This window comes from Hemitrygon akajei, chromosome 24, assembly GCF_048418815.1.
Source record: "Hemitrygon akajei chromosome 24, sHemAka1.3, whole genome shotgun sequence".
NCBI lineage: Eukaryota > Metazoa > Chordata > Chondrichthyes > Myliobatiformes > Dasyatidae > Hemitrygon > Hemitrygon akajei.
In genome coordinates this window covers 20,828,461-20,854,169 of record NC_133147.1, presented here as the reverse complement: position 1 = coordinate 20,854,169, position 25,709 = coordinate 20,828,461, and the positions used below count along the sequence as shown (strand labels likewise).

Genomic DNA, 25,709 nt, shown 5'->3' with positions numbered 1-25,709 from the left:
TGTCCACCCCGCTTGTTACTTCCTCAAAGAACCCTAACAGATCTGTCAGGCAAGATTTTCCTTTACAGAAACCATGATGACTTTGACTTATTTCATCATTAGTCTCCAAGTATCTTGAAACTTCATCCTTAATAATAGACTCCCAACACTTTCCCAACCACTGAGGTTGGGGTAACTGGCCTACAATTTCCTTTCTTTTGCCTTCTCCTCCCCCCCACCTTCTTAAAGAGTGGAGTGACGTTTTCAATCTTCCAATCCTCTGGGACCATGCCAGAATCAAGTGATTCTTGAAAGATTATGAACAGTGCATCAATTATCTCTTTAGCAACCTCTCTCAGGACTCTGGGATGTAGTCCAGGTGACTTATCCACCTTAAGACCTTTGAGTTTTCCTGGCACTTTTTCCTTTGTAGTAGCAATGGCACTCACTCCTGCTCTCTGACACTCACAGACCTCCGGCACACTGCTGGTGTCTTCCACAGTGAAGACAGATGCAAAGTACCCATTAAGTTCATCTGCCGTTCCTTTGTCCCCCACTATTACCTCAACAGCATCATTTTCCAGTGGTCCAATATCAACTCTCAGCTTCCTTTTATTCTTCATATAACCAAAAAAACACTTCTGGTATCCTGCCTTATATTATTGGCAAGTCTGTTCTCATATTTCATCTTTTCCCTTCTTATAGCTTTTTTTTGGAGTGGTAAAGAAGGCAAATGCAATGTTGGCACTTATTTCAAGGGGAATGGAACATAAAAGCAAGGAGATAATGCTGAGGCTTTATAAGACACTCGTCAGGCAGCACAGAGTATTTCCCCTTAGTAGGTTGGCTCTTGGGGTGGGGGGGGGGAGAGAAAGTGGGGAGAATGAAATCCGATTAATGGAAAATTCATGATTGGCTTTCAAGAACCCTACCCCTCATCCATCAGGTTCTTGAATAGAAGGGAATAACTACTTGCCCCATCCCTGAGATATTTCCCACTTCTGATGATCTCACTTTAAGGACTCTTTATCTCATGTTCTTGTTAATTATTGCTATTTAGTTATCTTTACATTTGTAGAGTCTTCTGCACTCTGATTGATCTTTCATTGATCCTGTTTTAGTAACTAACCTATAGACCTGCTGAGTGTGACCGCAGGAAAATGAATCTCAGGGTTGTACATGGTGACATATATGTACTTTGATACTAAAATTTACTTTGAACTTTGTTCACCCATGAGCACAGATGAGGACCTGGTTTAACACTTCTGAAAGGAGATACTTCAAGCTGTTCAGGACTTCCTCGGTATTCCAGTGGAGTCACTGGAGTAAGTTTAGCCCTCAGGTTAATCTAACTAAAGACGTAGAAACTAACAAGGTTGTTGCCGGGTCTGGAAGACCTAAATTATAAGGAAAGATTGAACGTTAGGACTTATTCAGTGGAAGCACAGTGAAAGATTGAAAGGAGATTTGATAGAGGTACACAAAACTATGAGGGATATAGATAGGGTAAATGCAAACAGGGTTTTTCCACTGAAGTTAGGTGGGTCTACAACTAGAGGTCATGGGTTAAGGGTGAAAGGTGAAATGTTTAAGGGCGACATAAGGGAAAACATCTTCACTCAGAGGGTTGAGAGGGTGCGGAATGAGCTGCCAGCGCAAGTGATGCATTCAAGCTTGATTTCAATGTTTAAGAGAAGTTTGGATAGGTACATGGAATAGTAGGGGTATGGAAGACTGTTGTCTGGGTGCAGGCCAATGGGAGTAGGTGGTTGAAATGATTTTGGCTTGGACCAGATGGGCCTAAGGGCCTTTTTCTGTACTGCATTTTTCTATGACTCGATGTGTGTATTAAGTAATACCAAACCAAATAATTTCCTGTATATTCTTGTATTTATGCTCCTAAATCTTTTTTTTTGTTTAAAAAAAACTTATTCACTTACTCTATAACATCCTTTTGTAAATAAACCAAAAAATAATCTGTGTGGTAGCAATTATACAATTTATTGCTTTGGAGAGTTGAATTGGACTTATGGGAACTTTGCTAGCAATATACGAATGAATAAGGTAATCGTAGCCCCCATCAGCACTATTAATGCAACTGTTATACAGCTGATTAAGCCAACGGTAACAATCAGCTCTTCTATGCTAACATCGTCGTTAATGACACGCTTTTCGACGTGCAGACTCCTGCAGCCTAAAAGCAGAATGGAGACGATCAGAGCTAAGTGAGCTGCCAGTACGATAACGACATCACGCTCCAGGTTCAATGGCAATGTTGGATGGTTTACATAGACCTCTGCAAACAAGAGAGAAAATGCATTATTATCAAATTAATTCTCATTCAGCAATAACTTAAGAAATATTGAAAAGTATGCAGGTGGAAGATGTCTTTCACTTGGATTGGACCTTTCTTTGGCATGGAATCGCAGTGGTTACTTTTCCGTTGACAAGCAAGCACATTTTGCTTAAGGTAAAATTTCACAAATATTGATCAGTGACTTAATTTACTATTAATTGTGTTGATTAGTAAAAGATCCTGTTCTTTTGAGAGGAATTTTCATCATTTAATTCAAATTTTTATCAAAGAAGACGGCGGCGCAATGCAGCCCACGCGGCCTCTCCAGAGAATGCATATCTGCTCCGTGTTAAGTAGGGGATCAGTGCACAATCCTGATTTGATGGAGACAGATGTGAGAGCGTGGAGGAACATCTGGAGAAATGTCTGGAATGCCCGCTTCGCTGCTGCTGCTACTGTGCGGTCCGGAATCTCTGGAGGAGAAGGGCTCCGAGACCTCGGCTTTGTTCGTTTCGGCGGCCGGGACAAGGTCAAAGGCACTCGGCAGAGGATGGAGCTCGGGAGGCTGTATCGGAGGGGCTGGTCGGAGGCTCAAAGTTTTCGGACGGACTCAGAGACTGCTGTTGTCGGGTGCTTACGAGGTATTAATTGTCAGTGCCTGGAAGTTTGCAGCCTGACGATCGGACTATTGGATGCGATCGGGACTTTGAGACTTTTTTAAACCGCGTACATTGTCTGCGTCTATCGAATCACGGTATTGCTTTGCACTGCTGTTTGCACATATTTCCAGCATATATTTTTAACTGATGTTATAATTATGTGGTTTTGTCAGTGTGAGTCTTTGGTTTGTCCTTTTTTTATTTTGTGATATCACTCTGGAGGAACACTGTATCATTTCTTAATGCATATGCATTTCTAAATGACAATAAACGAGGACTGAGTGTCCTCATAATCTAATCTAAATTTATGTACGTGTGATTCTGTTGTTGATCAAAAAGCAGACAGCGATTTAAAGAAAAGGCCTTACTTCTGATTGAGGAAACTTTCCATTGTGTGTTCTGTACAAGAAAAGTCCTGTGGCAGCTGCCACCATAATTTCTTCTTGCCCCTTCTGCTATGAAATAGACACGACGAAATGGGCTGGACAACACACACAAAATGCTGGAGGAACTCAGCAGGCCAGGCAGCATCTGTGGAGAAAAGTGCAGTCGACGCTTCAGGGTGTAAGGCTTCGGCAGGACTGGAGAAAAAAAGCTGAGGAGTAGATTTGAAAGGTGGGGGAGGGAAGAGAGAAATGCCAGGTGATGGGTGAAACTTGGAGGGGAAAGGATGAAGCAAAGAGCTAGGAAGTTGATTGGTGAAAGAGACAGAAGGCCATGGGAGAAAGAAGAAAGGGGGTGGGGGGGAGGATCATCAGAGGGAGACGATGGGCGGGCAAGGAGATAACATGAGAGGACAAGGGGATGGGAAATGATGAAGGGGGGGGGAGTGAAGGCAATACTGGAAGTCTGAGAAGTCGATGTTCATGCCATCAGGTTGGAGGCTACCCAAACGGAATATAAGGTGTTGTGCCTCCAGCCTAAGTGTGGCCTTATCCCGACAATGGAGGAGGCCATAGATGGACATATCGGAATGGGAATGGGAAGCGAAATTAAGATGGGTGGCCACTGGGAGACCCCGCTTACTCTGGCAGATGGAGCGTAGATGCTCAGCAAAGAGGTCTCCCAATCTACGTCGGGTCTCACCGATATACAAGAGGCCACACTGGGAGCACTGAACATAGTAGATGACCCCAATAGACTCACAGGTGAATTGTCGCCTTACCTGGAAGGACTGGGAACCTGAATGGTAGTGAGGGAGCAGGTGTAGGGGCTGGTGAAGCACTTGTTCCACTTCTAAGGATAAGTGTGGGAGGGAGATCAGTGGGGAGGGACAAATGGACAAGGGAGTCACGTATGGAGTGATCCCTGCGCAAAGCAGAAGTGGAGGGGGAGAGGGAAAGATGTGTTTGGTGGTGGGATCCAGTTTCAGAAAAATATGTGCTGGAATTGGAGGCTGGTGGGGTGGTAGGTGAGGACGAGGAACCCTATCTCGGCATGGTGGGAGGATGGGGTAAGAGCAGACATGCGTGAAATGGAAGAGATGTGGTTGAGGACAGCGTTGATGGTGCCGGAAGGGAAACCCTTTTCTTTGAAAAAGGAGGACGTCTCCTTTGTTCTGGAATGAAAAGCCTCATCCTGAGAGCAGATGCGGCGGAGATGGAGGAATTGAGAGAAGGGGATGGCGTTTTTACAAGTAGCAGGGTGGGACGAGGTATAGACCAGGTAGCTGTGAGAGGCTGTTGGTTCATAATAGACATCGGTGGATAAGCTGGCTCCAGAGATGGGGACAATGAGATCAAGAAAGGGAAGGGATCAGAAATGGACCAGGTGAATTTGAGGGCCAGGTGGAGTCTAGAGGTAAAGTGGATGAAATCGACAAGTTCAGCACGGGTGCAGGACGCTGGGTGCAATCTTTGGCCAAAAGCAACATCACATCCAGCTGGTGCCATAGAATCATACAGCAATGGCCCTAGTGGTTCTGGCCAACCATCTAAGATAGTCTCATTTGCTCATACTTGGTCCATATCCCTCTAAAGCTTTCCCGTCCTGTGAAATGTGTTTTAAATGTTGTTAATGTACAAGCCTCAACTACATCCTCTGGGATTTGTTTCCATATACAGGCCATCCTCTGGGTGGGAAAAAAGAGAGTTGTCCCTTGAGTTCCTATGAAATCTCTCCCCCTCCATACCTATGCCCTCAAGTTCCTGAAAAGTTTCTGCACATTCACCCTATCTATCCCTGATGATTTTATACACCTCCAGCAACATATACAAAATGCCGGTGGAACGCAGCAGGCCAGGCAGCATCAATAGGAAGAAGTACTGTTGCCGTTTCGGGCCGAGACCCTTCGTCAGGACAAAACGTCGACTGTGCTTCTTCCTATAGATGCTGCCTGGCCTGCTGCATTCCACCAGCATTTTGTGTGTGTTACTTGAATTTCCAGCATCTGTAGATTTCCTCGTGTTATACACCTCTATAAGATTACCCCTCATTCTCTAATTAGGAGTCATAACTCGCTCTGTAACTCACTCCTGTGAATCCAGGCAACAGCCTTAAATCTTCAAACATGAGGAAATCTGCAGATGCTGGAAATTCAAACAACAACACACACAAAATGCTGGTGGAACACAGCAGGCCAGGCAGCATCTATAGGGAGAAGCACTGTTGACGTTTCGGGCCAAGACCCTTTGTCAGGACTGTAGGACTGTAGGACAGCTAGCCTTAAATCTTTCCAGCTTAATGGGGTCTCCTTTTACAGGGCGAACAAAACTAAATACAATATTTCAAGTGCTTCGTCACCAATATCTTGTACAACTGCAACTTAATGTCCCACTTCTGTACACTGTATACTGATCGATGAAGGTCACTGTGCCAAACGCCTTCTTCACTAGCCAGACTATATTTGATAGCACTTTCAGGGAACTACAGTGCTGTGTAAAAGTTGTAGGCTCATTTATCTAGCTCGGGTGTCAAAGACGTTTGCACAGAACTGTTTTTATGTATTGCACTGTACTGCTGCCAGAAACAAAAAAAAACAAATTTCATGACGTATGCGAGTGATGGTAGACCTGATTCTGATATGGGTCTCTATTGTGGACTGAGAGTGCGAAGGGAGAGGGAAGCACCAGAGAGGCATTCTGTAATCATCAATAAACCAATCGTTTGGAATCAAATGACCTTACCTGGTGTCTCAGGGCTGGGTGTGTCTGCACCCGCACTACCCCACCCCCCTCCCCCCGCCACACCTTCTTGGCCACCTGTCCCACACCCCTCCCACAGCACTCCACCTTCGCCATTCTCAATATCCTTCACTCCTGCCAGACTTACAAACTCACTCTCCACTCCACGCTGACAAATACAGTACTGTGCAAAAGTCATAGGCACCCTAACTATATAAATGTGCCCAAGAGCTTTGCACAGTCCTGTGTATACTCGGAAAGCTTGAAGTTTTTGTACTGCACACTGATTTTCCACGTCACATATTACCTCTTGTTATTGTATTCCTTTATTCTGTATTCCCTTCTCTTCCCGTGTCCGTCATGCCTGCATGATGGTTATCGGGATACAGTGAGTTTCACACTCCCATCACTTAAAGTTTGTTTTTTTTATTTGATGTTGTTGTCCATTTGCCTTGATGCTCTCTTTTTTTGGGAATTACTTGAATGTGGAAATGATTCCTCTCTACTATTGAACTACTTCATGAATTTTAAAGGCTGCAAGCGCTTTGTGCTATATTTGCTGGAGAAGACAGCCACGGCGTTTGAAACTTCCCTCTATTCTGGTTGACATCTTTGTAGAATGGTTCCGCGGTTTCTCAGCAATGCTCAACCTTGACTCGGTTTCATGGCAACCAACATTCAGAATGCTAGTTCTTCTGTACAATTCGATCAAAGCTCGATAGGAATTTAACAATTTCCCCATGTCCTTTGGATTCTGTTTCTCTACAAGGGTGCTCTTAAGCAGAGGAAGTGTTTTATTCGCAAGCACAGGTTCTAAGTGTTGTGAGCAGTAATTCAGATGTTACAAATCAATGTGTCCCAATTGAATAATTGATGTTCTCTATGGCTAATGAATTTAGAAGCTGAAGTGTACCTGAAGGAAATTCTGAACTGTCCCTTTTCAGAAATTCAAGTATATATATTTACATATCAATAGTCCGCTATGTGCTGTACTGCACGTTCTGGCTTGGGTTATTTTCATATTAAGGGGAATAAGTGCTTTATGCATGAGATTATCATGAGCAGAACGCTGGATGCAAATTCTCATGCGCTGCATCTCTAGAAGTAAAATGAATAATATTACCCAGTCCATTTTTCACAAATATGCTTATTTGTTCAGATCTTCGGCAAGCGCAAGCTTTTGTTGCAAAACCAGTCAAAGTATTGCCAGTTTCCATGACAATAAAGGCATTTGTATATATTTGTATGTGTTACCTTTCTCTGATGGAGCAGATGCAGATTTTGCAGCAGAATCCTTGGATTCCCCGAGACTGATGACTTCTCTGACCTAAAGCACAAAGATATTATGTAAGTTTTAAGTTGTGGTGGATAGGCTGATGGTTTGCAATGAACTTGCAAAGGAATGCAGAGAATATGGACAGAGATGCAGTTTAACTTGGCAGTGTGGTCGGCACACATCATGGTCCAAAGGGTCTGTTCTACGAGGGGTGGTTGATAAATTCGTGGCCTAAGGTAGAAGGAGTCAATTTTAGAAAACCGAGCACATTTATTTTTCAACATAGTCCCCTCCTACATTTACACACTTAGTCCAGCGGTCGTGGAGCATACGGATCTTGGACCTCCAGAAAGCGTCCACAGGTGGGTGATTGGTAAGTTTGTGGCCTAAGGTAGAAGGAGATGAGTTATACAGCTCTCGTTACATGCACATGCAGTTCAACTCTTTGAGTGATTATGCAGAAAGTTTGAAGTTAATAACTCATCTGGGGTGATTGATAGGTTCGTGGCCTAAGGTAGAAGGAGATGAGTTATTAACCTCAAACTTCCTGCCTAATCACTCAAAGAGTTGAACTGCATGTGCATGGAACGAGAGCTGTATAACTCATTTCCTTTGACCTTAGGCCACAAATTCATCAATCACCCACCTGTGGACACTTTATGGAGGTCCAAGATCCGTATGCTCCACAACCGCTGGACTGTGTGTGTAAACGTAGGAGGGGACTATGTTGAAAAATAAATGTGCTAGGTTTTCTAAAATGGACTCCTTCTACCTTAGTCCATGAACATATTAATCACTCCTCGTATGTAGGTAAGAGGCATAGAAAGAGCGACTTTGCATTCTGGCGCTTAAATCCAAGGTTTGTTTTGGAAGTCGGGAACAGGTTATAAAACTTGTTGCTTCATTATTACTTTATTAGGATATGATACGACAAAGACAACAAAAATAGAACAGTCTTACCACTGGAAGGAGAGAGAAACTAAAGATGGCACCGAGCATAAAACTTTTACACCCAGAGATAACAATAATCCAATTAGAAAATACTTCTTCAGTACTGCTGTAAATGAACAACAAGCAGTTATTCACTTAATGAAAGAAAAAAGAAGCCTAAAGAATTAAACTTTGTGTAGCCACTAGAAGCATATTAGATTGTTACGTATATAAAGGCTTCTCCAAAAAAGCCACAACCTTGTCGTAGGGTTTGGGGGTTTGCGTGCCTCAATGACCCGGAGAGCTATGCTTATGCTTTGGCTCTTGGTAGGGTCACCTATGCCAAACAGGTCAAAGGGTAAAGGTCAGACGAGGAGTGGTCCACCAGACCTCCAGGTTCGGGGGTTCTGCTCAGGGCCAACAACTCTGACTGGTCAAACAAAACCGTTAAGGAAGCAGCAATAAAGAATCCTTCTACATCTGAGTGTGACGGTATTCTTGAGTCTCCACCTGGGACTCGCATGGCTGACAGTAGAGAAAACTGAGAGGAAGCTACTGACAGGATGAAGGAAGCCCTGAACACCGCCAGAGCTGGAGGACCTCCATTGCTGCCCTAAATGCCAGCGGCATAACAGGCAGCCAAGATAATATAAAGGCTACTTAAAATACAAGTAGAATTGATTGTTAAACTGCAAAGAAAATGACAATTAAAATTAAACAGTCCGATCCACCAATGGACAGCCAGAGACTTTTTTCCCAGGGCAATTCAAGGGGGGCATCATTTTAAGGGGGATGTCAGAAATTTTTTACACGGAGAGTAGTGAATGCGTTGAACACCCTGCCAGGGGTGGTGATAGAGGCAAATACATTAGGGGCATTTAAGAAACCCTTAGGCACATGGATGATAGAAAGATGGAGGGCTATGTAGGAGGGAATGTTTAGATTTATCTTGGAGTAGGTTAAAAGGCTGGCACAACATTATGGGCTGAAGGGCCTGTTATGTTTAATGTTGACATATCCGGGGAAGACACAGGGGATAAACTCCCACTACCTGTTGGTTGACAACCGTCTGTCTTAAAGGACAATGGGTGATCATCATCACCACAAGCCTGGGTAGAAGGTACGGAGATCCTGAGATGCCCAGTCACCAAGATCCCCCTCTCGGCCTCACCAGTGTAGTCCAAAGGAAAGCTTATGAAGCAATACATTTGGCACCAGCTTGGCTGCAGGAGCTGCTGGAAGGATGTTCAATGACGTCCAGCCGCCTTAGGGGCTCCACTCCGGATTTGCTGTCTGGGTTTACTCCCGTAGCCTTCAACTCTCCCGAGGCTGCCCACAAGGCAGTGGGGCTATTTACCCATAGCTGGGGATCTGGTTCACGAGCCCCAGGACATGTCCGCACGCTGGTGGGCCTGCCTGATACGTGTGCAGGGGCCAGACCACCTCCCTATTAAACGCTCCCAATGGTGTGCATCTCAAATTGCCTCTGACGATCAAGTCCACCTCCTAGCCTTCACATGTGGCTTAGCCTCTAAGCCCAGCGGAACTGTTTCTACTGACAGGAGAAGGGGCAAAGGCAGGTTAGTGGCTCCTTAAAATCCAGTCACTTTGGGCAGATGGGGCTCGTCAGCCTTAGTTGGCAGCTCCTCGAGGAGAAAGAACACTCTGATCTCAAACCTCCGCTGCCTTGCGGCAATACCCACTCATGGGAGAGGCTTCGGGAGTGAACCCTGAGGAAAAATCTGGAGCTGGAATCCCTAAAGCAGTCCAACGTTGGGTTCTACGGTGACTGGCGCCAAACCGTAGCGGTCTCTGCTGCTCTTTTGGATTCAGCAGCTGCATGTGCAACAGTTTGCTCTCCATATCGTACTGCCGTGGCTTGCGTATCACGTGGACAACTGGGACGCAATATCCACCGGTGACCCCGACCAAAGGAGGGCCTCGTGCTCAGATGAATGTGAAAATCCAGCTCATTCTATGATATCCTGGTAAGGATTAAAACGAGCTCCATGGTATGCCTGGAGCCTGATATAGAGTGAAAACTCTTGGAGCTGTCAATAGCAAGGATATTAGGAGTTGCATACATTCCCCATCCCCCGTCTCCTGCTCACCTCCCTCCCTCCATTGCAATACGTATGCATGGTAAAAAGCACAATCGATGATTCATACATTCTGTAAAGCAGACACCGTTCGGGCTGATCCAGAAGCTGTGCACCAATTTTTCTGCCATAACGAGAGCGTCCCGGATCTGGTAGGGGCTCGGGCTGGGGGCGGTCTTGAGCCGCAGATGGCGACCCTGCTTCTGCATTAGGTGAATGCCGTGTTCAGTCATTAGTTGTCCCTTCCAACGTTCTCCCACTCATGAGAAAAGAGCTTAATGAAGAGCACACTCAAGGTGGTTCGGCTGGGAAAGAAGGACAGGCACAGTATAGTACTTTCCGCCTGACCGAGTTTGACTTCCACTCCACACAATATTAACAATTCTGGTAATATTGTGAAGCTGGGATTCATTCTCTTCCACAACAATCACTCAACAACGTCCTACATTTTCATGTTTATTATTCCATTATTGTATTTATTGACAGATACTCCAAGATTACTCTGACTATCTCCTTCTTCCACCTGGTGGTCATCCATTCCTTCTCTGACCGCTTTCCCTTGCATTGCAGTATTCCAAAGTCCACCGTCTCTAAGCTTTTCACACCAAGGCACTCCCAGTTAACATTGAGGAACACACACAAATTGCTGGAGGAACTCAGCTGGCTGGGCAGCATCTATGGAAAAGAGTACAGTTGACATTTCGGGCCGAAACCCTTCAGTAGGATTGCTCTCTTTTCCTAGATGCTGCCTGGCATTTCCAGCATCCGCAGACTTTCTCTCGTTTTTAACGTTGAGGAAGGTGAAACCCCGACTAACGCATCCCCAACAGTCTGGCGATTCTCTCCCCGTTCCTGCTCCTCCCGTCTCCCATCTCCGAGCCTGTACTTCACTCCCCCAATCACCTCCTAAAATTTTGCTGTCCGCATGACCCTTAGCCGGAAATGCCTTCAAGCTATGAAACCCTGCATTCAGCCGGCCAAGTCAAAAGGCATCAAAAGGTTGTGGTCGTCCACGCTACAAGGAAGATCTCAGTTTCGGCACATGCTACAAGCTATCCAGAGAGCTTCCTGCCGTATTTTCAATCTCAGTAATATATAATCCGAGGTCTGATTATATTGCCGAAGTCAATAGTGATCGACGACGGACCTAATTGGCATCAATGTCACCCTGTGTACTCGAAGACCAACGTGAATGCCCAGATGCTCACCAAAGACTGCGCTCTGACCACTGAGGACAGGAATGTTTTATTGTCGCACTTATCTTTATCCAGACAGCTGAAAGTAATTGATCTCAGTTGAAAAGGATATAATTCCAATTATAAAACAGGGGTCCTTTCATATGTACATTGTATATGCCCTAGTCTGAAACTGCAAGGTCTACATAAAAACCCTCAAGCCTATAAAGATATTATTGCAAAACGGATAAGCTTTAATGACTAAACCAGATAAACTGGGGGAGGAAAAACAGTGTTGTTAATGAGGGGAGGTAATTAGCAACTCTTAAGGACCCTGCTTTCAGTGATCTCAGAGAGTGCGTAGCTCAAAACCCACCTTGTCGTAATCTGATTAGAAAATCTCTGCTAGCCACTTAATGCACTCAGTGGCCATTTTATTAGCTACCCTCAGTAGGTACTGGTGAGGCTACACCTGGAGTACTGTGTGCAGTTCTGGGCCCCTGACTTGAGGAAGGATATACTGGCTTTGGAGGCGGTGCAGAGGAAGCTCATCAGGTTGATTCCAGAGATGAGGGGGGTTAGACTATGAGGAGAGATTGAGTCGCCTGGAACTGTAGTCACTGGAATTCAGAAGGATGAGAGGAGATCTTATAGAAATATATAAAATGATGAAAGAGATAGATAAGATAGAGGCAGGAAAGTTGTTTCTGCTGGTAGGTGAGACTAGAACTAGGGGACATAGTCTCAAGATTAGGGGGAGTAGATTTAGGACGGAGATGAGGAGAAACTGCTTTTCCCAGAGGGTGGTGAATCTGTGGAATTCTCTGCCCAATGAAGCAGTGGAGGCTACCTCAGTAAATATATTTAAGGTAAGGTTGGATAGATTTTTGCATTGTAGGGGAATTAATCGATATCGACGGCTCCTCGGTAGAGATTGTTAAGAGCACCAAATTTTTTGTTGTTCACCTGGCGGAGAATCTCACCTGGTCCATCAACACCAGCTCCATAGCAAAGAAAGTCCAGCAGCATCTCTACTTCCTGCGAAGGCTGAGGAAAGTCCATCTCCCACCCCCCATCCTCATCACATTCTACAGGGGTTGTACTGAGAGCATCCTGAGCAACTGCATCACTGCCTGGTTCGGAAATTGCACCATCTCAGATCGCAAGACCCTGCAGCGGATAGTGAGGTCAGCTGAGAAGATCATCGGGGTCTCCCCACCATTACGGACATTTATACTACACGCTGCATCCGCAAAGCAAACAGTATTATGAAGGACCCCACGCACCCCTTATACAAGCTCTTCTCCCTCCTGCCATCTGGCAAAAGGTACCGAAGCATTCGGGCTCTCACGACCAGACTGTGTAACAGTTTCTTCCCCCAAGCCATCAGACTCCTCAATACCCAGAGTCTGGACTGACACCAACTTGCTGCCCTATTGTCTTGTTTATTATTTATTGTAATGCCTGCACTGTCCTGTGCACTTTATGCAGTCCTGGGTAGGTCTGTAGTCTAGTGTAGTTTTTTTCTGTGCTGCTTTTTTATGTAGTTCAGTCTAGTTTTTGTACTGTGTAACACCATGGTCCTGAAAAAATGTCTCATTTTTACTGTGTACTGTACCAGCAGTTATGGTCGAAATGACAATAAAAGTGACTTGACTTGACTTGACTTAAGGGTTCTGGGGAAAAGGCAGGTAGGTGGAGATGAGTCCATGGTCAGATCAGCCATGATCTTATTGAATGGCGGAGCAGGCTCGACGGGCCGGATGGCCGATTCCTGCTCCTGTTTCTTATGTCCTTATGTACCTCCTTGTACCCATTTCCTCCCCATTCTGATGTTTGGTCTGAACACGACTGGCTAATTAGATACTTGCTTTTAACAAGCAGATTGTCAAACGTACCTAACAACATCATTTTCAGGATACAGCTGAAGTTTCATTGGAATCACTCAAACATTTATTGCTGACTGCCAGTAATATATCTATTATATACAAACCCATCAGCATAATTGTTAGTTTAGTGCAGCAAATGTCATTGAAAAGAAACACCATTTAAAATCCTGTTAATGTATAAACTGGTTTGTAAACTCAAAACTCATGAATTCACACCATAGAAACAAGTGGGTAGCACTGATCTTGGATGGAGTGCTCAATTCACTTTGAGAAAAGCCAGGCAAACTTCAGAAGTTATATATAAGATAGAGGAGCAGAATTAGGCCATTTGGCCCATTGAGTCTACTCCACCATTTCACCATGGCTGATCCATTTTCCCTCTCAGCCCCAGTCTAATTCCTTCTCCCCGTATTCCTTCATGCCCTGAACAATCAAGAATTTATCAACCTCTGCTTTAAAGATACATAAGGATTTGGCCTCCACAAATCTGTCAACAAATTCCACAGATTCACCACCCTCTGACTGAAGAAATTCCTCCTCATCTCCATTCTAAAAGGACGGCCCTCTATCTTAAGGCTGTATCCTCTGGTCTTAGACTCCTCCACCACATGAAACATCCTCTTCACACCTGCTCTGTCGAGGAACTTTCAACTTTCAATGAGGTCACCCCTCGGTCTTCTGAACTCCAGCAAGTACAGGCTCAGAGCCATCAAATGCTCCTCACATGACAAGCCATTCGATCCCGAGGAATATCTTGAAGGTGAGGTTAAATTCCTGGGATACGCCACAGCAGTATCACTGCACCGAGGGCTTCTGCAATGCACATTGAAACCAATATAGACTATTCCCCTCACTCCAGGACTTAGTTGAAAGATTGGAGCGACCGGGCTTGTATACACTGGAATTTAGAAGGATGAGAAAGGATCTGATTGAAACATATAAGATTATTAAGGGATTGGACACACTGGAGGCAGGAAGCATGTTCCTGCTGATGGGTGAGTCCAGAACTAGAGGCCATGGTTTAAGAATAAGGGGTAGGCCATTTAGAACAGAGATGCGGAAAAATTTTTTCACCCAGAGAGTGGTGGATATGTGGAATGCTCTGCCCCAGAAGGCAGTGGAGGGCAAGTCTCTGGATGCATTCAAGAGAGAGTTAGATAGAGCTCTTATAGATAGCGGGGTCAAGGGATATGGGGAGAGGGCAGGAACGGGGTACTGATTGTGTATGATCAGCCATGATCACAGTGAATGGCGGTGCTGGCTAGAAGGGCCAAATGGCCTACTCCTGCTCCTACTGTCTATTGTGTATTGTCTATTGAAACAATATTCAATAACTGTTACCTGGGTTTCAGCACTTAAGTTACAGAGAAAGGTTGAACAAGTTAGGTCTCTATTCATTGGAGCGTAGAAGGTTGAGGGGGGATTTGATCGAGGTATTTAAAATGTTGAGAGGGATAGATAGAGTTGACGTGAATAGGCTGTTTCCATTGAGAGTAGGGGAGATTCAAACGAGAGGACATGATTTGAGAGTTAGGGGGCAAAAGTTTAAGGGAAATACGAGGGGGTATTTCTTTACTCAGAGAGTGATAGCTGTGTGGAATGAGCTTCCTGTAGAAGTAGTAGAGGCCAGTTCAGTTGTGTCATTTAAGGTAAAATTGGATAGGTATATGGACAGGAAAGCAGTGGAGGGTTATGGGCTGAGTGGGGGTAGGTGGGACTAGGTGAGATTAAGAGTTCGGTACGGACTAGGAGGGCTGGAATGGCCTGTTTCCGTGCTGTGATTGTTATATGGTTATATGGTTAATAATGTGCACTTTAGCTTCATTTATGCCTGTGACACGTTATGAAGCTGCAAATAATATATTTACAAGAATAGCTGGAAGTATGTTTTGTTTACCTCAAAATCATACTTTTTTGTTACACTTGTCAAATTATATCAGATTCCTCATTTCAGATACTAAATAGAATCTTCCTCTGTGAAACATTTCATTTCATTCAACTGCCTGGCAGCAACATCTGGTGAATACATATTACATCTAACGAGTATATTGCAGCTTTCTAATATAATTGCTGCTTCTTGTTGTGAATTAAAATGGCTCAGTGTTAAGCAAGGAAAGGTAAGTGCTAATTTCACACCAAAAAATGTCTCCCCATCCTAATATTGATGGGTAACGCTGTTATGAGATGTCAGTGCTTTCAACACAATGCATCTGAAATACAACGAGCAAGATCAAACAAAATCTGTCGCTGAGCCACATCAGGAAGGGATAACCAAAAGCTTGGCGTTCAGATTTAAGATACATCTTAAAGGAGGAGAGGGAGATAGAGAGGTGGATTGATTTAGGAAGTCAATTCCAGAGCTTGGGACTGTGCCATGAACTCATTAAGGGATTCCTAGAGCCTCCGAGTTATTTGTGTCCCAATAATTTTCATAAATTCCACTAATTTCTGGGGAACCTAGAGATGCCCCAGGAATGTCAATATTATTGAATATTACTTTAATCTATTATAAAATTTATTAAAACTTTACTGTGTTGAGGAAAGCACAGCAGTGCCACTACAGTTTCCAAAGATTCAGCATGACTTCTAAATTTTGACAATCTTCTATAGATGTGTGGCAGAGAGTATAGTGCCTGGCTGCATCACAGCCTGGTTTGGAAACCCCAATGCCCTTGAACAGAAAATCCAAATAAAAATTAGTGGAATCACCCCAGTCCCTCGCGGGCAAAGCCCTCCCCACTATTCAGCACATCTACATGAAGAGTTGTCACTGGAAAGCAGCATCTATCATCAGGGATCCCCAGCTCCCATGTCATGCTCGCTTCTTGCTGTTGCCATCAGGAAGAAGGCACAAGAGCCTCAGCACTTACACCCTCAGGTTCAGTTGTTACCCCTGAACCATCAGGCTCTTGAACCAAAGGAGACAACTTCACTCAACTTCACTTGCCCTATCATTGAAATGTTCCCACAATCTATAGACTCACTTTCAAGAACTCTTCATCTCATGCTCTCAATATTTAATGTTTGTTTATTTATTGTTGTTGTTATTATTATTATTTATTTATTTCTGTATTTGCACAAGTTTGCTGTCTTCTGCACTCTGGTTGAATGCCCAAACTGGTGTGGTCTTTCATTGATTCTGTTATGGTTATTATTCTATTGTGGCGACCCACTTCCCAGCGCACTCGAACCGGCTCACAAAGCGGCGCGCGCTGGCATTGAGGCCGGTCCCAAAGAGGGCGCCAAGCCTGCTTCACCAGCGAGGGGAAAAGCCCGCGCGCGGGACGAGACTGTGAATACGCGCCCCCTACAGCATTCCCGCCCGGGGAGGGCAGGATCAGGAAGGCTTTAAAGCAAGGCCGCGAAGTTTGAATAAACCTTTTTCGCAACTGCCGCTCACCGACCCCGTGTCGTTATTGCAGCGCTGCGTGTAGCACACTGCTACACTATTATGGATTTATGAGAATAGCCAGAGAAACATGAATCTCCAGGTTGTATATAGTGACATATATGTATGTTCTGACTCCAACTGCAGAAACAGCATTTCATACAGTTTTAAGATGATCTCCCTACTCTTGCCTCTTGTACTCAACCTCTCAGCAAAAGAATTGGCCCATATGCCATCTTAACAGCCTATCTTTCTACCTTCAGAAATCTCTAAATGTACAATCCTTTTGTGGGAGCCATATATCTGTTCTCTATCTGAATTGTATTTTGTGTTGCGCATTTATTATGGTAACTAGTCACATGGGTGGGGGGTGTGGTCAAAGGGAGAGGGAATAAGTCACGTATTCTTGCTTAATTTGTGGGGGTTTGTAGCTTGGGACCGCGGAGGTTATATCTTCGCTGACCGCTGAGATAACATTCAGTAATGCTTAATTGTATGCAACACATACAAAATGCTGGAGGAACTCAGCAGGCCAGGCAGCATCCACGGAGAAGATTAAACAGTCAATGTTTCGGGACAGGACTGCAAAGGAAGTGCAGAAGTCAGAGTAAGAAGGTGGGAGAGGGGGTGTGAGGAAGAAGTACAAGGCGGTAGGGATAGGTGAAACTGTGAGAGTTCCTCCTGCATTTTGTATGTGTTGCTAATTGCTAATAAAGGATTGGAATAGCGAATATGACTCTTTGGAGCAATCACTGGAGCTGTGGACTTGTCACAAAAGTATAACAAGCCATGGGGTCGCAGACTGGCGCAATTGTTTTCTTTTGATTTTGGATCGATCTTTTGCCGCTACACCTTTAAAAGTCATAATTGTTATATAAAATAACTAACTAGTTTACATATTGTCAACAAGGCTGGATATTAGGGAAAATATTTAAAGTGGATTGTCAACAAACATAAATCTCTTTTAAATTGCTGCTCACAGGCGTCTGATAGATGGATATTATGCTCAGAATTGAAAGTGAAGCTCGAGCTTAATGATTGGTTACACATTGATAAGATGGAAGACCAAAACCAGTGGTCATATTTTGAAATTGAAGAAAACTGTGACATTATTGATAGTTTTTCCTTTTGCAGTATGCTTTTACACAGGTGGACAAGATGTTCCTGGATTGTAATTTTACACCGATTGCACAAATTCAAAACATTGCAGAAGTTTGAAATTGGAATCAAAGACAGAAAACGCGAGACAGCTCAGTGAACCAGGGCAACATCTTTCGAATGAGAAAGAGAGTTGATATTTCAAGGCAATTACTTTCCAATAGAGTTGGGGGAATAAAAACACTAGTGAAAACATATGCAGGGAATGGGGAAAAGGAAGAAGAGCTTTTTTAACTCTCCATTCTGATCAAGGGCGTTCCAGCCTCCAGACCCAGAACTGAGGCAGAGACAGACACAAATTCCAATGCACAGGTGTCCCACTTTGCTCTCCTCACTCTTCTCCTCTGAGTCAACTCTCTGCATCATCTGAGCAGGAATGAGTTAACAATAAAGGGGGGAGGCATAATAAGCGGTGGGGGGAGGTGCTGGGTGAGTTCAAGACCGATGTTTGCCAACATTCAGCACCTCCCTGCTCATGGACAGCACCCACCACTGAAAAGCAGCCTATCTTTTCCCCTAGCAGAATGCTGGTGGAACACAGCAGGCCAGGCAGCATCTATAGGAAGAAGCGCTGTCGACATTTCGGGCCGAGACCTTTCGTCAGGACCAAGTGAAATAAACAACACCTTATATACTGTTTGGGTAGCCTCCAACCTGATGGCATGAACATTGACTTCTCTAACTTCCGTTAATGCCCCTCCTCCCCTTCTTTCCCCATCCCTGATTTATTTATTTCCCCCCACTTTTTTTTCCTCTCTCTCTGCCCATCACTCTGCCTGTTCTCCATCTCACTCTGGTGCTCCCCTCCCCCGTTCTTTCTCCCGAGGCCTCCCGTCCCATGATCCTTTCCCTTCTCCAGCTCTGTATCCCTTTTGCCAATCACCTTTCCAGCTCTTAGTTTCATCCCACCCCCTCGGTCTTCTCCTATCATTTCGCATTTCCCCCTCCTCCCACTACTTTCAAATCTCTTACTATCTTTCCTTTCGGTTAGTCCTGACGAAGGGTCTCGGCCCGAAATGTCGACGGTGCTTCTCCCTATAGATGCTGCCTGGCCTGCTGTGTTCCACCAGCATTTTGTGTGTGTTGCTTGAATTGCCAGCATCTGCAGATTTCCTCGCGATATCTTTTCCCTGTTGTACTGGAAAACTGTTCACAGATTTCATACCCGTTCCTGCTGAGGGTAGGAAATCACCCACAACTGATGCCTCACCGTGCCACCAGGGGTGTAAACTGCTCCTTGGTGCAGCTTTTAATGTTTCATACACCCGCGATGCAAGTCCCAGACCTCTATAGCTGGATTAGGGACTGACTGCATAGAAGCAGTGAGAGTGCGTGCGGCCTCCACATCGATTGTGACCTGCGCCCACAGACAAAGTGGGCGGGGTCTGTATTCGGGAAGAAATGTTTGTGTGATCTCCGGGGTGAAGGTCACAGGTCCCGAGTTCCAGAAAGTCTTCTGCGAGAGCGTAAGGATGGTTTCATTTCACCCCTTTTACTGCAGCACTCCGATAAGCCAGCAAGGTGGGTCCTGGACCAGCTGGTGTTCTGGATTATCATCAGAAATTCAAATCACCTCATTCAACCCCCCCCACCCCCCGCCGCAGATGTTACAGTGCATTATAAAAAATTATCTTGTGGATTCAGTTGAAATGGTACGTGGGAACCACAGACCCAGTGAGTGGGAAAGGGAGTGTGAGAACTGGGGAGCTTGTGAGTAGCCAAACACGCCTCTCCTACCGGATTCCTTCTTCTCCAGCCCCTGACCTTCCTAACCATCTGGCTTTACCTATCATCTGCCGGATAACCTCTCCCCCCACCTATTTATCCAGGCAGCTTCCCTCTGAGTTTCTTACCTAAGTTAATATGCAACAAAAGCACTAAACCCTCTGCATCCACACTACGCAACACACACAAAATGCTGGAGGAACTCAGCAGGTCGGGCAGCATCTCTGGAAAAGAATAAAGAGTAAACAGTCAATGTTTCGGGCCGAGACCCTTCTTCAGGAATCCCCAGCTTCTTACTCTGGCCTCTCATCCCTTTTCTCCCAGTCCTGAAGGAAGATCTCAGCCTGAAACATCAACTGTCTACTCTTTTCCATGGATGCTGTCTGAGCTGCTGAGTTCCTCCAGCATTGCGTGTGTGTTGCTTTGGATTTCCAACATCTGCAGACTCTCCAGTGTTTGTTAGACCTTGTGATGCACCATCAATAACTCCCTCTGAGACGTAAAGGCGAGATATTGGCTTTTATTGACTGGAAGAAGGAACAAGCAGTGGTTGACCACCATATTACATCCTGGAGACTGAGAGGCCGGGCTCAGGCCTCAATCGCCTTTATACAGGGGTCTGTGGGAGGAGCCACGGTCAGTGGGAGGGGCCACAGGAGCAGTCAGCAGAGGGCGTGTCCAGACAGGTATATGTAGTTCACCACATTCACCTCCCCTTTGTTTTAAAAGAGAGTCCCCATGTGGCGAAGTTTCTTACAAGTATATTTACAGGTTAAGTCTATCAGGTGGTCGAATCTGTCGCTGCGATCTACGTAACTCTGGCTGTGATTGCACAGGTGCCGGTGGTGATTGCACCGGAGACGGTGGTTGTGCTGGTTCCGGCCTAACTGGAGGTGTCAGCCCACTAGGCATCAGTGATCCCTCACGCGTGTGCGAGGCACCTGGTATATACGCGTACGAGACGCCTGGTATAGGAGTGTCGTGAGGAGTCTGTGTAGGGCTTGGTGTGCGCGGTGTCACCTCGGGTACAGGGTTCATAGTTACCGTGGAGTTTTCGGGGTAGTGGTCTGCTGCTCCTGCGGGTGCCAGGTCGCGGACGGAGACCGTGTCCTCCCGCCCATCAGGTAAGACCACGATGGCATACTGGGGGTTCGCATGTGAAGGTGAACCCTCTCGACCAGCAGGGAGTATTTATTGCTCCTCACATGTTTCAGGAGCAGCACTGGCCCTGAGGACGTCAGCCAAGCCGGTAGGGTGGTCCCAGTGGCAGACTTCCTGGGAAAAGAGAATAGGCGCTCGTGAGGGATGGCATTGGTGGACGTACATAACAGGGAGCGGATAGAGTGGAATGCCTCAGGGAGGACCTCCTGCCATCGAGAGACCGGCAACCCTTTTGACTTAAGGGCTAAAAGTGTGGCCTTCCACACTGTGGCATTCTCCCTCTCCACCTGTCCATTACCCCGGGGATTATAGCTCGTGGTCCGACTAGTAGCAGTGCCCCTAGCTAGCAGGTACCGGTGCAGCTCATCACTCATAAAGGAGGACCCTCTATCTCTGTGGATATAGCAGGGATATCCGAACAGAGTGAAGAGCTGGCGCAGGGCTTTTATGACGGACGTGGTAGTGGTGTCGGGGCAGGGGATGGCAAAGGGGAACCGCGAGTACTCGTCGATAATGTTGAGAAAGTAGACATTGCGGTCGGTGGAGGGAAGGGGGCCCTTAAAGTCAACACTCAGTCGCTCAAAGGGGCGGGTGGCCTTGATAAGTTGTGCTGTTTCAGGACGGTAGAAGTGCGGTTTGCACTCAGTGCAGACTTGGCAGTCCCTGGTCATCGTCCTGATGTCCTCCAGGGAGTACGGCAGGTTCCAGGCTTTCACAAAATGGTAAAATTGGGTGACCCCCGGATGGCAAAGATGTGCATGGAGGGCGTATAGCTGGTCGAGCTGTGCGCTAGCACACGCTCCCCGGGATAGGGCATCAGGGGGCTCATTGAGCCTTCCAGGCCGGTACAGGATATCATAGTTGTAGGTGGAGAGTTCTATTCTCCACCGCAAAATTTTATCATTTTTGATTTTGCCCCGCTGTTGGTTGCTGAATATGAACGCAACTGAGCGCTGGTCGGTCAGCAAGGTGAACCTTTTGCCGGTGAGGTAGTGCCTCCAGTGCCTAATAGCTTCCACTATGGCCTGGGCTTCTTTCTCCACTGCGGAGTGCCGAATTTCAGAGCCTTGAAGGGTACGAGAAAAGAATGCTACTGGCCTGCCTGCCTGATTGAGGGTAGCAGCCAGCGCGACATCAGAGACGTCACTCTCTACTTGGAAGGAAATGGTCTCGTCCACCACATGCATCGTTGCTTTGGCAATGTCCCCTTTAATGCAGCAGAAGGCTGCGCAGGCCTCGGCAGAGAGGGGAAATGTGGTAGACTTGACCAGGGGGCGGGCATTGTCTGCATAATGGAGGACCCATTGGGCGTAATAGGAAAAGAAGCCCAGGCACCGTCTGAGGGCTTTGAGAGTGGTGGGAAGAGGGAGTTCTAACAGGGGGCGCATACGGTCGGGATCAGGGCCAATGACCCCATTCTCCACGACATACCCAAGGATAGCGAGTCGGGTGGTTCCGAACACACACTTGTCCCTATTATAAGTAAGGTTCAGGGCTTCGGCCACTTGGAAAAATCGTTGGAGGTTGGCGTTGTGATCCAGCCAGTCGTGCCCACAGATGGTGATGTTATCCAGATAGGGAAATGTGGCCTTCAGTTGGCACTGGTCCACCATCCGGTCCATTTCCCTCTGGAAGACCGAGACACCATTTGTGACACCAAATGGGACGTGCAGGAAGTGATAGAGCCTGCCGCCCGCCTCAAGCCAAGTAGAGTCGAACTACAATTATCCGTTATCTGACAAACAAGATGTGGTGAACTACATATACCTGTCTGGACACGCCCCCTGCTGACTGCTCCTGTGGCTCCTCCCACAGACCCCGGTATAAAGGCGATTGAGGCCTGAGCCCGGCCTCTCAGTCTCCAGGATGTAGTATGGTGGTCACTCACTGCTTGTTCCTTCTTCCAGTCAATAAAAGCCGATATCTCACCTTTATGTCTCAGAGAGAGTTATTGATGGTGCATCAATTTTATTGACTGGAAGAAGGAACAAGCAGTGGTTGACCACCATACTACATCCTGGAGACTGAGAGGCCGGGCTCAGGCCTCAATCGCCTTTATACCGGGGTCTGTGGGAGGAGCCACAGGAGCAGTCAGCAGGGGGCGTGTCCAGACAGGTAATGTAGTTCACCACACCTTGTTTGTCAGATAACGGATAATTGTAGTTCGACTCTGCTTGGCATTGCAGTTCTGGCATGGCATTGACCATCTTAGAGTGTGTCCACAGCCTCTCAATTATGATCTTGTTGGATTAGGGTTGTTGCTGTTGCTCCTTTCTTGGCTTGTCACACAACCTTGCTAAATCTTTCGCATATATATTCGCATTTCGCATATGCTGGGTGGCGGTGTTAGCTGTGAGGTGGATGCTAAGAGGATGCAGGGTGACTTGGATAGGTTAGGTGAGTGGGCAAATTCATGGCAGATGCAATTTAATGTGGATAAATGTGAGGTTATCCACTTTGGTTGCAAGAACAGGAAAACAGATTATTATTTGAACGGTGGCCAATTAGGAAAAGGGGAGGTGCAACAAGACCTGGGTGTCATTGTACACCAGTCATTGAAGGTGGGCATGCAGGTACAGCAGGCGGTGAAAAAGGCAAATGGTATGTTGGCATTCATAGCAAAAGGATTTGAGTACAGGAGCAGGGAGGTTCTACTGTAGTTGTACAAGGCCTTGGTGAGACCGCACCTAGAATATTGTGTGCAGTTTTCGTCCCCTAATCTGAGGAAAGACATTCTTGCCATAGAGGGAGTACAGAGAAGGTTCACCAGATTGATTCCTGGGATGGCAGGACTTTCATATGAAGAAAGACTGGATTGACTAGGCTTATACTCACTGGAATTTAGAAGATTGAGGGGGGATCTTATTGAAACGTATAAAATTCTAACGGGATTGGACAGGCTAGAAGCAGGAAGATTGTTTCCGATGTTGGGGAAGTCCAGAACGAGGGGTCACAGTTTAAGGATAAAGGGGAAGCCTTTTAGGACCGAAATGAGAAAAAACTTCTTCACACAGAGAGTGGTGAATCTGTGGAATTCTCTGCCACAGGAAACAGTTGAGGCCGGTTCATTGGCTATATTTAAGAGGAAGTTAGATATGGCCCTTGTGGCTAAAGGGATCAGGGGGTATGGAGAGAAAGCAGGTACAGGGTTCTGAGTTGGATGATCAGCCATGATCATACTGAATGGCGGTGCAGGCTCGAAGGGCTGAATGGCCTACTCCTGCACCTATTTTCTATGTTTCTATGTTTCTAACTATGTAACAGCTCCTTCCCCCAAGCTATCAGACTCCTCAATACCTGAAGCCTGGACTGACACCTTGCCCTATTGTCCTGTTTATTATTTATTGTAATGCCTGCACTGTTTTTGTGCACTTTATGCAGTCCAGTGTAGGTCTGTAGTCTAGTGTAGCTTTCTCTGTGTTTTTTTTATTACGTAGTTCAGTCTAGTTTTTTGTACTGTGTCATATAACACCATGGTCCTGAAAAACGTTGTCTCATTTTTACCATGCACTGTACCAGCAGTTATGGTCGAAATGACAATAAAAGTTGACTTTACTTGATTTATCTGTTTTTTAACAGAGCTCGCTCAACCCAGCGTGAATGGAAGGAGCCGCCCGGATTTGAACCAGGGACCACTCACCGTGAAGTCCAGTGCTGATGCCACTACACCACTAGCCGGCTTTGGATTCAGGTGGAGAATCTTTATTTCACTTGTAGTTAACTTCCACACACTCGCTTGTATTTTTAAATATTCACCTCCATACATGTAATTGTTCCATAAGTTTTCCAGTAATTGTTGTATATCTTAGTTTGCTTTTCTCATGAAGTTTCTCAGTTTCTCTGAGAACTTGCTATTTAGCTTCCGAGTGACAAGTCATGTTTCTTGGACCTTGCTACGTTATAGGTTAACTGTTATCATTGTTACCTCTAGTCTGAGTATGAGACGACCCTGACTTCTGTTTCTTTGTCCTCACCCTTTCTGTGTTTATTGCTCTTGTCTAGCTGTAACCACCCGGTTTTATAGTACTTTGCAAAAGTCTTAGGCAGATATAAAAAGAATTCTGCAAAGTGAAGATGCTTTCAGAAATAATGAAATAGGAAGTTTCTAACTATCAAAAAAAATACTGTAAAGAGCAGTAAACAGTAAAACAAAATCTGTTCAGTGCCATACCCACACAAAAAGCTGGAGGAACAGCGGGCCAGACAGCGTCTATGGAAAAAAAATTACAGTCAATGTTTTGGGCCGAGACCCTTTGGCAGGACATCAGTGTTCGATATGACCACCCTTTAAAACTGCATCAATTCTCTTAGGTACACTGTTGCGCAGTTTTTTTTTAAAGAAAATCGGCTGGTAGGTTTTTCCAAACCTCCTGGAGAACTTGCCGCAGTTATTCTGTGGACTTTGGCCATCTTGCTTGCTTCTGTCTCCCCAGGGAGTCCCGGACTGCCTGGATGATGTTGAGATCAGAGCTCTGTGGAGGCCTTACCATCTGAAACCATGAAAAGAAATCTAGAGTGCCCAAGACTTTTGCACGGTACTGTATGCCTCATTCTTGACTGCTGAAGAACTTCTGGATTAATATCACCAGATTGAACAATCTTTGGCCAAGTCCTTTGAAGCAGCATGGTTTTTGCTGCATCTTCAGCCACATTCTCCCTACGGTGTGCATCCGTATCTGAGATGGTGCCTAAGGGTCTCAGAGCTAACATTTGGTTCATTATCTCCGTCACCTTCCTCCTCTTCATTCAGAACCATAAGATACTTGCAAGGGTGATGCTAAGGGTGGCGGGTGATACATCTCTACCCTAGGAGGTGTAAGGTGCTCCTTTCCCTCCGCTAGCCTGCAGGTCA

The 25,709-nt window shown here is 45.8% G+C and overlaps 1 protein-coding gene across 4 annotated transcripts in view; it reads right to left on the bottom strand.

Annotated features, from left to right (window-relative positions):
- Positions 1-1,960: 1,960 nt before the first annotated feature.
- Positions 1,961-25,709, bottom strand: part of LOC140715935 (uncharacterized) — a 67,051-nt gene continuing 43,302 nt past the window's right edge. For 2 of the 4 annotated variants that reach the window (XM_073028506.1, XM_073028507.1), the window contains 3 exons: positions 7,311-7,383; positions 3,303-3,465; positions 1,961-2,275 (listed from right to left, as the gene is read on the bottom strand). In XM_073028506.1, coding sequence (XP_072884607.1) covers positions 2,230-2,275; positions 3,303-3,465; positions 7,311-7,383 — 282 coding nt within the window. In that variant the 3' untranslated portion in view covers positions 1,961-2,229. The remainder of the gene's footprint in view (positions 2,276-3,302; positions 3,466-7,310; positions 7,384-25,709) is intronic. The other 2 variants (XM_073028505.1, XM_073028508.1) reach the window with 1 other exon arrangement.